General features: G+C 38.8%; 1 protein-coding gene across 1 annotated transcript in view; it reads right to left on the bottom strand.

Annotated features, from left to right (window-relative positions):
- Positions 1-223: 223 nt before the first annotated feature.
- LOC126161236 (sodium channel protein Nach-like) overlaps positions 224-14,007 on the bottom strand; it is a 230,827-nt gene continuing 217,043 nt past the window's right edge. The window contains exons 10-11 of the mRNA XM_049916977.1: positions 11,037-11,143; positions 224-824 (exon numbers count right to left, since the gene is read on the bottom strand). Of these exons, the coding sequence (XP_049772934.1) occupies positions 586-824; positions 11,037-11,143 (346 nt within the window). The 3' untranslated portion in view covers positions 224-585. The remainder of the gene's footprint in view (positions 825-11,036; positions 11,144-14,007) is intronic.

Here is a 14,007-nt window from a genome sequence, read left to right as displayed (position 1 = left end):
AGCAGTGGCTAGACTGCTGTTGAATGCTGTCACTGAAAGTGTGCCAACTTCAATCAAAGTAGCAACTATACTCCTGGTTAAAATATTTATTTATAAGCATTTAAGCATACATAGTGTACAGCTCATTTTTTGTATTGATAATGTTATTAGTTTATCATTAATAAAACTTATTTGTTACTGTAATACAGAGGTATGTCTCTCTTCTATTGTACTGCTTGTCTAATCTCTGAATAATTTATTGTACTATGATATTTATGTGACACTACATGTGAGTGAATCAGCTATGAACTCTGTTCTTGATGGCACAGTTTTTTAACACAAGACTTTGTCAGTACCATTTATTTTTAACATTCTGTATCTGTTTCTATTCGACTGAGACAAGCTTCTGTGTTATGTACACATCATATGCATTAATCAGCTTTTTATTTCTTCTGTATATTTTTGTATCACAGATGCAGGTACAAAAATTATCACAATCAGTACTGAAGTAAAAATCACAGTATACACTCCTCTCTCTCTCTCTCTCTCTTTTTCTCTTAGTCCCCACAGATGTTACACAAGAACAAATGGGCGATGAGTTTCCAGTCAGAAGAAACGATGTTTCACAATGTTGTCATGGTCCAGTGGGACTGGTAGGGTGAAGACATCTTGCTGGCCTGTCTTTGAGCTGAGATTCACCACTCTCATTTTCTTCCTGGGTCTTGGAGCAACAGTATTGAAACTCCTCATGTGTAGAAAGAGCCTCAGTGTGAAGAAATACAGTAGCTCAATGACTGTCATGAAGCTGCAGCCCAGAAACAAGCTGAAGATCCCTCCAAGTGAGGCTGAAAAAAATCCATGCAGTTCATATCATAGTTATTAATTATTTCAGTTTTGAGCAGATGTATCTATTATATTGTCACATACCAGAAATACAACTGCCTCTATGTCTGTGAAAATATGAATCTCTCTTTCCCTCCCTTCAGCAATGTCATCATGCATTCATTAACCTAGCATGAGGAAATAGACTAAGGCTACTTAATATAAACAGCTTTTCTCAAAGTAACAGCTTTCCTCTAATATCATACACACACTTTTCATTCTGTTTTTATCATATAGGTTGGGCTTGGTGGCCAAGTGGTAAACTGTGTGACTGAAAACACATTCCAGACACATTGGAGGAACTAAACACAACATGGCATCTTTCCGAATACATTCAACCACACAATTTGCCTCCAGCTGTCACTGACAACTTTGGCAACTCTTCCCAACAGGAGATTAACACCAAAATTCCAGGCTGTATGATTGCACCTCTGTCTACATTGACTTTGATCACAATTTGAAACAGATTGATACCTTGTGTTCCTGCCTACCCACTACCTCCACTCCAATACAGATGGCCCCTATGCTTGTCACATCCATTGACGTTCACTCTGGAAGATAAATTGCTGGCTCATGTCAATTGCACTGATCCCTCAACATATGCTGTCACTTTGATCAGATCAAAATCTCTCTGGCCTGCATGGCCTCCATATGCCAACATCCCTGCCACCGATACTGCATCTCCATCTCTTTGGTTGTACTGTCAACATCCTGTATGTACACACCAGACACTTTCCACTGGTTCAGTGCTCATACCATGCCCACTGCAACCTTGAGAAATGGCCCAGCCGTATCTTGCAAAGCTGCCAGCCACAACACAACCAGTTGTTCTCATCGGCACCCATTGCTGCAATATCACTCTCACATTCTCTTAGGTGCTCCACACTATGGGGTTTGGGGGGGGGGGGGGGGGTGAGGCTGGGGATGGGAGGGAGCTCTGTGGTAACATCAACTCTGATATACATTGCTGACACAAGATAAGTGGAATATCTGTGACCTGACCACAGACTTTGATGCTTTCTTAGCTTCCAAGCAGAACAGATGTGTACCGTTTACTGTGTATATACTCATGCAATTAAGCATATTATTGTTCCATACCATGTCATACCTCCCATTATATCATACCCAAATGAACACTTGCACTACAGGTGCAAATGTCTGTATCATTAAAGAGTGCTCTCTATCCATACTAATGGATTTAATACTAAAATACACTGGTGTGCAAGCCTTAAGGAGAAAAGTAACTGTCATACGATGTGTCAGTGTCAAATAACATAGCTTGATGAAACTTGGACATTATACAAAAAGAACTGCTACAGGATAGTACTTAAGGTAACTGAAAGAAATACACAATGAGACAAACACAAATAACACTTTTATTCAAAGATAGTAATTTACACTGAGGTCACCCTGATCCACGACAGTCCCCTGGACATTACAAAAGGAGGGATATGGTTCTCAATAGGGCGTGTGACCACCAAGGATGGCAATGCTTGCTCTGCAACATGCTCCTATGCTGGCCACAATGTTGGTATGAAGTTCTTGTGGTAGGGCATTCCATTCCTCAACCAGTGCAGATGACAACTGCTGGACGGTCACTGGCTCCCCAATGCATCTCAAGCATACTCAATGGGATTTAAGTTGGGTGAACTGACAGGCAAGTCCACTTGCTGAATACCCCCTCATTCCAAGAGCTCCTCCACATGTGTTGTTCGACATGATTGCACATTGTCATCCATAAAACTGAAGTTAGGGCCAAATGCTCCCCTGAAAAGACATGCACGGCGAAAGAGCTCCTCCACATGTGTTGTTCAACATCATTGCACATTGTCATCCATAAAACTGAAGTTAGGACCAAATGCTCCCCTGAAAAGACATGCACGGCGAGTGAGTACTGTGTCACAATACCACTGATTGGTGAGTGCACCATGTTTTCAAAGACTTAAGGTCAGTACGCACATGCTACATTACATCTCCCCATACCATAAGATCTGAACTACCAAACTGATCATGTTCAAAAATGTTTCTGGGTGCATTACATGTTCCCAACTGTTGCCATATGAGGAAAGTCCAGAATCACTACTCAAACTGAATCTGCTGTCAACCAATAAGAACATGTAACCCTCTCCTCGATGGTCCTGTCCCTATGCTCTCAGTATCATTGCAAATAGTGCCACCAATGTGCAAGAGTCAACAGAACACAATGTACTGATCATCAAATACAGAGGCCACCCCCATGCAGTGGCCATGTCACTGTTGACAGTGAGATTTCATGTTTTATATTTCTGTTAAATGTGGTTGCAATTGCACCCACTGTTTGACAGGGCTCCCTTCTTACCTGTTGTACAATGTAGCAATCATCTGCTGCTTTAATTGACCTTTGTTGACCCTTACTCTGCAACAGGTAGCAGTGCCTGTTGTTGAAAATGCTCTCCGTGCCTTTGGAAGAATGCTGTGGGCAACACCAAACTCCTGAGCTATACTGGTTACACTCCACCCTTCTTCCAGTTTCCTGATGATTCTTCAATGTGTGAAGTCATCCAAATGTTTCTCCAGGCCCTGTTGTAATGAAGAACACCAACACAGTGCACCATAGTTGGTCACTGGTGGGCACACACTATCATTTCCTGCTCCTTCAACAGCCTCGTGTTAAGCAGCCAGCTCCATTTGGCACTACAGTCAAGCTGACCTCATGCTATGTTATGTCCAGCTTTCTGTGCATGAGTGGAAGCCCTCCAGTAACATGCTCCCACACTTTGTTCCATTTCCACTAAGTTGCTAACATGTTATGTTACTTTATCAATCTTGTCCTTACATTTTGCAAAGTAGTGTAACTGATATATAAAATCATTCCTAAGCGTTTACATAGAACACTGATAAGGATTTCTTAGCTTTGGTAACATATTAAAAATTTAAAAAAATTTATTAAAATTTTTAAAAGAACATGATTGATACATAATGCCTGTAGCTTTAAAGACTTGTGGATACATATGGGCGATGTGTACGGCACGCACCAGCCCCTTGCGGGACCGCTCGCATTGTCACCTGTGCCGCCCCTGCAAGTCAGCCCGCATGCCATTCATTTGTTTCTTTTGTCAGTCGACTTGACTGAATCGAATTACCGAGTAGTTGTACTTTTCTACATAGCACACAACCCGCATCATCATATTTTATACGTTTCTGCCTGGCACGTAGGTAGCTAACACGTACCTACGAGAAAAGTTGCGGCCATTCTAGTGATCTCGATACGTTATTCTGTCTGGCATTTGTTCAAGAAAAGTCGTGAATATTCTATTGTTTTCTTGTACAGAGAACCTTCAATACATCGTGTTATAAATACAGATTATTTGCCGAATAGGAAGCTAGTTTACATTCAGAAGCAGAAATGTTAAGACTGAAGAATGAATAAGTAAAAAGTCCTAGTTGTAGCAAGTGCAAGTGTGAAGATTAGTCAAGAGTGAGAGTGGTCAGTTGATTGTGAAGTATTAATAATAGTAATAATAGTAATTCACAGTTATTTCTCATTAAAAATATTGATTATTTTTTATTACGGTAAAAGTAAAGGTAGCTCAAGATATCTTTCGTGCGTCCTCCTATAGGGATCTCCCACTGCTCTAAGTGGATTAAAAATAATTAATACATGAAACATTCCACGGCATTATACACAAGATGTTGATAAGGACTTCCTTGCTCTACAAACATATTTTTGTTATAGGGAAAATCTAAATAACTTTTAAAAACTTTAAAAAATGTGTGTTCTTTTCTTGCTATTGGATAATTGTACAGAGTGGCGCACATAAAAACGGCCTGAACTGGAATGTGAACATGTGTGAGTAGCATTACTAGCTTGACAGTTTCTTTGCCACTTTCCAACAGCAGTGGCATGTGAGTAGTTCATACAGAAAGTAGTCGTTATATACCATGTACTTCATTGTCATGCCTTACTCCATTGAAGAAAATGTGTTCATTGTTGAAGAATATGTGCAGTCTGAATCCATTAAAGTTGTTCGTGACACTTTTCATGAAAAGTTTCCTGAAAGTAATATTCCTGCAAAATCAACGATTCAGAACCTAGTGAGACAGTGGTGTTCGACAGGCAGTGTTGTTAATTCAAAGAGAAATAAGGCACCAACTGTACGTACGCCTGAAGTTGTGGCAAATGTGATGGCACACATTGAAAGAAGTTCCTACAAGTCAACATGACGATTATCGCAGCAATGTGGAATATCTCGCAGGTCAAGTCAACGCATCCTTCATGGCTTAAAAATGAAACCTTACCGTATGAGTGTTGCTCAGCAAATAAAAGAAGCAGACAAGGGCAAGCATACACATTACTGTAATTGGTTGTGGGAAAATGTCACTGGGGGCATCTTGATGCGTTCCTCTTTTTTCTGACAGATGAAGCTTGGTTTTGATCTATCAGGTTACATTATTTCACATAACATGGGACACAGGGCTGCAGAGAATCCCCACGGCGTACTGCAAAAGCCGTTACACGATTTAAAAACTGGTGTGTGGTGTGCTGTATCTGGTAAAAGAATTATTGGGCCATTGTTCTTCAACAAATCTGTCAACACACATGTTTCCTTGCAACTCTACAATGAATTTTCAATTCTGTTAACTCCAAATGAAAAATGTTGTGCATATTTCCAGCAAGATTGGGCAACTTCTCATACATCGGATTTGTCCTTAGCTCATATACATACTGATTTTACAGAAGAGAGGACCATTAGTAAGGGCTTGTGGCCACCCCGCTCTCCCGAATTGTCAACGTGTGACTTTTACCTCTGGGGATTTCTAAAGGCTAGAGTCTACCGCAACAATCCCAGAACACTTGACACATTAAAAAATGACATATGTGAAGAAATTTTGAACATTCCTCAAAGAGTACTGAAAAGTGTTTTCCTTAACATGCTTCGACATGCACAACTTTGCTTGGATGTTGGCGGAGAACATTTTGAACACAGACTTTCAATTCCTTTCTAAAATATGCTCATTAAACTAATAAAAGTAAATCTGTTACTTAAACTGTTAATTACATAGTTAATAATGAAATTGTACAATAAAAATGCAAGAAAGCGATGATGTACGTTGATTTTATTCATTCACATTCCTTTCAGCGCAGGGGCCCGTTTTATGTGCACCACTCTGTAGAAGGAGCTGTGTATGCACCAGGCTGAAAGCAACAGCGCATTTAAGTTCCCTTCATTGTGTCAAATTTGCCACTGTCAGAGTGTTGCACACTGCTGCTGCTAAGGTTTGGTAATGTCTTGTCTCAAATCTAGTAAGGTTAAAACATGTCTTTACAAAGTTCATAATAATTTCTATGTGCAAAACCACTTAGTTCATTCAGCAGTTTTTCTGGGGTTTTTAAGTGGTGGGTGTAAATCTCCAGCTCTTCTAGCACATTCAGATAAAAACTTTTGGGAGTTCTATGTATTATCTACAGTTGCTCATGTATTGTGTTAAATTCATGTGCCTGTCTGCAGTTTAATGTGTCTTCCTTATGGTAAGTAGCAATCTATCATTTCCTACATTGTTAAATTAAATGTTTGCTATTTTCACATGCACTCCACTGTGAGTGCTGTCTGATTACTGTACTTACAATGTTCCTTGTACTGGATCTCAAAGTTTCATCCAGTCTGGCCTATATAATATTTATCACATTTTGCACGTTTAATATTGTACACCACAGAATTATTGTATAAATTCTTTTTTGACATGATGGATTTATAACTTAAAGTGTGCGCCATTTGCCCTTCATTTTGATCTGTCACAGCAATGCAACTTGTGTCCTACATCCAAATGCTTTTGCTACTTCTATAACAAGTAATTATCTTTGTAATTCATCTTTTGTGAGTGGCAGTCTGAAGTCTCTATTGCGTACTGCATAAAAATGCTTCTTATGTTGGGTTGAGTGGCATGAGATCTCTCCTTTAATACTACCTGAGCAATATGAATGGTGTTTTCAGATGCTGCTCATTTAACAGTTCTGTTATATCCATTAATTTTCTTTCCTTTAAACAACAAAATGAAGTCATCAACATACTGTCTGACATAAATCATCTCTTTAATTTCTGGAAAAGAGCTATAAATGTTTTTTCTCTATACCGTTCACAAAAATTTCAGCCATAATGGCTGATAATTAATTTTCTGTGGCAAAAATTTTGTGTTCCGTCAAAACCCTGTTGCTTTAAAAAAAAAAAAAAAAAAAAAAAAAAAAAAAAAAAAAAAAAAAAAAAAAAAAAGTCCAAGCATTCAAAAATTTCTTCATTTAGGCCCTTATATCAGATCTATAACTGTATAAAATTTATTGAAATTGTTAACCTGCATTAGGAAAACCTACTCTGATAACATATACGATAAAAAAGTAATATAAAATATTGTTAATTTTGTATGACAGTCCTAGTAAACTATTAAATATCTCAAAATAAGAATGATGTGAGATACACCACTTGTGCTCTAAGGGGCTCATATACAAGTATCTCAAACCTTTTGGGTCAAATGAAACATATGATTGTGGGTCCACAACCAATTATACTGAGACAGGGAACCAGTTGTCAGAAATTCATGTTTATTGTGTTATGGACACATACAGTGTAATCCGCATAACACAACAAAGTTTATAGTGATTGTGCACATAGATGATCATCAGTCTCAATGCATGCATGGCAATAGTGCATGAAGTTCTGCCAGATTCCCTTGAAGATGCCTGGTGTCTGTTGCACCAGGAGACAGACAACTTGGATCCTAGCAAATAAGTCTTCACCCTTTCTGCAGGTGTTTCATACACCAACATCTTGATGTAACCCAAAGGAAAAAGTCTAAAGGCATGAGATCCAGTGATTGCACTGGCCGTGGGATAGGCACCTCCACTTCCAATCCACCGATGATGGTATGAGTTGTTCAGATGCTTGCAGACATTAAGATGGAAGTGGGCAGGTGCACTGTCATGTTGAAACCACATCCTTTCATGAACAACAAGGAGTCTCCAAGAACTGTGACAGCACATCTTGCAGGAACACCAGGTAACATGGACCAGTCAAATCGGGAGGCAGCAAATAATGTCCTGTTAGGTGATCTTGGACAATGTTCACCCACATGTCGACAGAAAACTGTTGCTGGTGGCTGCTGATGTGGGTGGGGTAGGGCTTGTCCTGACTCCATAAAAGGCTACTGTGGCAGTTGAAAATACCATCATGGGCGAATGAAGCCTTATCCATGAACAATACAAACTGTATGAAGTTCAGCACTACAGCACTTTGGCAGTTAAACCACTGATGGAAGTGCACATGGGGCTCTAATCCCATTTGTTCCACTGCTTGCACACATTCTTTATGACAGGGGTGCAATACCGGTGCCACCAGTAATCTCCACACTGTATCCTCTGAAGTGTATGTTTCATGGGAAAGTTGATGGGTGCTTATTTCTGGGTGGTCAGCCACATGATCCAACACAATCTCCTCAAAGTATGGTGTTCAGACAGGAACCTTGGCTGGTTCTCTGTGGTGTGAACAACCCTGTCTCTTGTAAGTTGGGTATCCCCAGAGATAAACTTCTACCAGTTAGGACGACAGCTGTTGGGAAAGTGTGCTCTGTACATTTGTGTTGATTTATGGGGGATTACATCCTGCAGCACTGTACATTACCTGCATCTCTGCCAATTCTCATGATGGGTAACATTCCACCTTTGACTATGTGTCATGGGCTGCACACAGTAAACACTTTGTCATGGACACATCACAAGCTCTCTGAAGAAATGGACAATTGATACCAGGGATAGTGATGTGCATGCAGCACAGGTTAATGCACTGGTACGGTGCATGTGATCATCACATGATGTTTGTGCTATGAGCTAAGTTGTGTGCAGAATGTCTGTTTTCCGGTCAGAGGGGTACACTGTTTATCAGCCATTGCCTGTTCCAGTGTACAACAGACACCCAAAAACTTTGCGAGAATGTTCCCGAACTGCATGCACCATTGTAATACATCCACTGAGACTGGTGGTCACCGCTTTCAGCTACATTGTTGTTATGCTATGTAAGCTGTGTATGTCCACAACACAATAAAGAAGCATTTCTGACCACTGGTTCCCTATCTCAATATAGTTGGTTGTGGGCCCATAATCACCTGTTTCAGTTTGATTCAAAAGGTTTGAGAGTGCATAATTCTAATTACCCACTGCACACAGCACATGGTGAATAAATATTTACTATATCTCAGTTGCTCGCCTCAGAAAATAATTCCAAGTGACAATTGCAAGTGAAAGTTTGCAAAAAATTAGTATTTTTATCTACTATCCACCACAATGAGAGATACTTTAAATGAAAAGCATCCTAACCTGAACATCTTCATTAGTTTGTCTTACATGGAAAATTTACCTGAGAAAATAATAAAATTACAAAGAAAGAGAATGTTGACCAGTACTTAGCTTCAGGGGCTGCAATTCCAAGTACTGGAGATAGGCAAATATGAAGGTAGGAAATATTACCCCAGCTTTTCTAACTGTTACTTCCTTCATCATGGATGGAAGAGGGATATATTGGGAGAAATTAGAAAGGAGGGGAGATCAATGAGAGAGACATACCTGTCATGAGGACAAGCGGAGGCAGAAGAGATCACAGTAAATAGCAGCATGGTAATTTTTCTTGTTTAGTTTTGCTAGACTGAGATTGTCATATTATATACCACTTTCTCTGTTGAAGATTGTTAACAGAAACCAAACTGAGCAGTTATTGCCAGAAAAGTGGTTCCATATTCTGTAGTAGTGTAGCTGCTCAAAAATGTTTCAGAATACAAGAGGAAGGGAAACGGTCTATAGTTAGATGCCACTTACTAGTACATATTTCAGTATTTCAGGAAACCAAATTTGTCTGATTATGATGGCAAGTGAAGAGAGAGGGGGGTCAGGGATAGGTGCACTATGAAGTCAGTATATCAATCAGCAACAGAAGAAATTTTGGAGCACACCTGTGGGTAGATTTTGGTATTTCAAGAAACCATATTTTTCTTGCTTCTTTTTGTCTGTTAGGTTCTGAGATGATTCACCAAAGGCCAAATTTCTGTGACTTGTTTTTATCATCCTAACCTCTGACAAATCACTGATGACGTAGGCTGGGGACTGTTCTAGTAAATTTTTGGATTTTCTTGTTGGCTTACATTTGAACCTAACTGCCATATACTGACCATATTTACACTTATCAACCAAACGTATGACCACTGCCCACCACAACATTGGATATTGTCTGGTGGCATTGCAGGCATGTGACATGGTAACAAAAGTATGTAAGTGGAGCAGACACAGATGGGGGATCACCCTAGTGAAGATATTGGCTGCAAATGGGGAAATCCACTGAGATGAGCAACTTTAACAAAGGGCAGATTAATATTACACAGAGCCTGTGAACAAGTATCTCAAGAATGTCAAAGCTGGTCGACATGCTGGCCCAATGACATCTGCACAGCTGCAGTGGGCATGGGACCATTGGGATTCAACTGCTGATCAATGGAAACATGTCAGTTCTTCAGGTGAATCAACTTTTTACTACACTAGGTCAATGGTCATCTCCACAAATGAGGTGAACAACAGCTTGAAACATGCAGTGCACCATGTATGGATGCTGGTGTGAGCAGTATTATGCTTTGGGAGACATTCTCCAGCACTTGCATGGGATCCATGGTAATGACAGAAGACATACTGACAGCTGCGAACCATCTGCATCCCTTCATGCTTCATGTCTTCCATGATAGCAATGTCATCTTTCAGCAGTAGTTGTCCATGTCTTGGAGCCAGAACCCTGGATTGAGGAACATTACAGTGAACTAACACTGATGTCTCAGTGACCAAACTTGCCTGGTATAAAAGCTTTGGAACCCATCTGGGCCACTGCCACGTGTCATCACCGCGTATGTGTATCTGTGGCTGATTATTTACATGAATTACATGACTTGTGCATAGACATGTAGTGCCACATACCTCCACAACCTACCAATAAACTGTCAGATCCCTGATATTCAAACTGTTAGATCTCTGATATGCAGAATTAGTTATGTATTTTGTTCCAAAATCAGGCAAACAAGTTATTAAGCAGAAGATCATAATGTTTTGCTCATCAGTGTATGTCAAATATGCAGGTAAGAAACATACATGTAATATTTAATACTGAGGAACTTACAAAGCAAATCATTCCAGGAACTTATGATGTCTCGTCTGGTTCGAGTTGACACATGACTGCCAAAGTAAAAGTGGAACAATATCCTTCCCGTAACATTTTTGCCAGAACTGCAAAACACAAATAAACTTTATTTACACATTTTACAAAACATTAAAATGTCAATGACTTCATAAGTGCTTTAAACATAAAAATCAGAACTGTTATACTTAATTGGAAGTAGAAGACAGATATAAATAATAATACTACTTATGGCAAAATAAGTTTGTCTATTACCATCTGGGCTGACAGATACATTCATTGAAAATATGGTTTCTATATTTCTTATATCAGAGATATCATTGTAACTATAGAAAATAATTACAGTAATTAGAAGCATAAAATATATTAATAATGAACAAACAAAGCTGCAACTAAACACTATAACTGTTGATCAAGTGTAATGACATTTACAGAAATTGTGGATATAATTTGTATATGTTGACTGCATACGTTTCTTGAAAAAAATTAATCATCCTTGCTACAAAATGATGGACAGTTCTTGTAATTCATTACATAAGGCACAGTACATATTGTCTCATGGTAGAGAGCCTACTTGGAGAACTGGTCTCAAGAGTGTGTCACATTATGACAAAACTGATTCAGTACTTTCCATTTGATCCATTCCCATTTTGATCTTGGATGCAGCTTGTCAGAGGGCTCATCTTTTTTCTTAGTTATTAACATATTACTGACTACTTCACCTTGCTGTCTTTTTGTGGGGCATCAGCAAATAGGATTATGATTTGCCAAGACTCTCCTGTTGGATCTTCACCTCATTCTTGGCAGATAATGAGAATGCAGTGAATGTCACCCATCCCACATGGCCACACTGACCTTCACTTCAGTTGTGATCTCCTTTCATATTGATTGCAGTGCTGCACTTGATAAGTGCCTGTGATCTGCTACCTCACTGATCACACTCACTTACCAACACTAACATTACATAATCAAATAAGCAGAGTAAAGGAGGAATTTACAGTGGAACATCTTCTAAAAAGGTGTTCTTTATATTTTACAATTAATTATTGCAAACTACATCTTAATATAAAATTTGGCTCAACAGATATTTGAATTTTAATTGAGTTAGTGCACCAGAATTCATGGAGAGTTTGACCACTGTGTCTGACCCTTATCCTGGAGGGGCTGCTGTACATCTGGTGAAAATGCAAGTCACCCATGGTGGAACCACAACGAAATATTTCGAGGATTCTCGAGTTTTGGTCCAGAAAAATTGCTGGAAAAATCCAAAAGTAAGACACAGTTTTTGGGAGCACACATCCTTTACCAAGAGATGATTGGACTTGCCTCAAGCCCTGAAGGGTGGGAGAAGCATAAGTAGTTCATCCAGAAATATAATTTTTGCAGGAGGCAGCATAATCACAAAATTATTTCCAGCATTGTTACTAGATGGTTGGCAAGGGAGGAACCAGTGTGTAGCATAACAACACCAAAGTTCATGCATGTCTGTAAGAACAGGCACTGTTGACGATCTACAACTGTATGAAATATTTTCAAAATTAATTTGCTGACTGTGAATTACTTTATATCAACTGTATTAGATATAGATCTACTACCTATGTAGGTGTACTACATAATAGTGATGTATGAAAATTTGTGCCAGAAGGGACCTGTTGTGGGAATCTAATTAATATTTTGAGTATTAGGTGAAGAATTTAGTGGACTTGATATAAGGATGTAGACAGTGTGACATATGGAAGTTGGGGTCAGTCTGGGGAGTGTTTTACATGAATAGTGCAATTGGTTAAGGCCTACACTTGCAGCAAGCAGGAATCCCAGCCCAGTCTGGCACAAATTTTCATATGTCACTACTGGGTACTAGATCCATACCTAATACAGCTGATGTCTAGGAATTCACAGCCAACAAATTAATTCCAAAAATACCAAAATTGATTAAATTGGGAAAAGTGATATGTCTGTCATCACAGTTGGCTAAAATGTTATAAACAGGGGTCATAAGCCATTGTCTGAAGCAGAACACAATGGTTACTAACTCAGGATGGACCTTCAACTGATGGCAGTTCCACCTCAGTAACACAATAAGATTCTGGTATTTCATTTGATATTTTCAAAGTTGCAATATGGACAGTCATTTAGGAAGTGACTTTAATTGATGTTTCAAAGTTATATTTTTGACTAAGAGGAACAAGGTTTACATTATGTTACTGTATCATACTGTAGCTCACATTACTGAATACTTACTATATTCTAATACTTATCATATTGTAAACTCTCTCAATTCTGTATTAAACAGTTATTGATGGCCTTTGGTCATGAATGTGGGTGAAAGAAGGAGCAAGACTCAAAAATACACATTTCTGATCTCAGAAATCTTAGGAAATTCCTGTCAGTTATTAATAAAAATAATCAGCAAAAATTCTGCTGATGAATACTCCTCAAAGTGATAACACAGGAAATAAACTTTAAAAATGTTTATTCACCTTATGATGCCTATAACACTGTTTGCTTACAAAATAATCTGATTATGTTAATGGAGTTATTGCATGTTTTCATGATTTCTATTTTTTAAAATTCACTGCTGTAATTACAGTTTAACCATTTGTTTATCATGTTGTCAATTGACACCATCATGTTTCACCACCTGCAGAGTGGAAACACAGAATGTCTGCATTTCATCACGCTGGTGGCAGATGGCAACAACCTAGTACAGGCATGTGCCACATGGGGTGCTTTCATCTCCTTTGAATAGGGAAGTCAACAGTCGAATGTTTGTCATGCTGTGTTACGTGTGCTGTAGTATGTGGAATGTGCTTCACATTTTTTCCTTTCCGTTTTGAGCCTGTTGAAGATTTATAGAAGACAAAGATGTTACAAGGTTATTATGTCGATGTGTTACTTTAGTGATTGTTTTTTTTTTTGTTATATTGTTAGCTACATTTTTTCAAAACTGGTT

This window comes from Schistocerca cancellata, chromosome 2 (genome assembly GCF_023864275.1).
Source record: "Schistocerca cancellata isolate TAMUIC-IGC-003103 chromosome 2, iqSchCanc2.1, whole genome shotgun sequence".
Lineage (NCBI taxonomy): Eukaryota > Metazoa > Arthropoda > Insecta > Orthoptera > Acrididae > Schistocerca > Schistocerca cancellata.
This window is presented reverse-complemented; position numbering and strand designations above follow the sequence as displayed.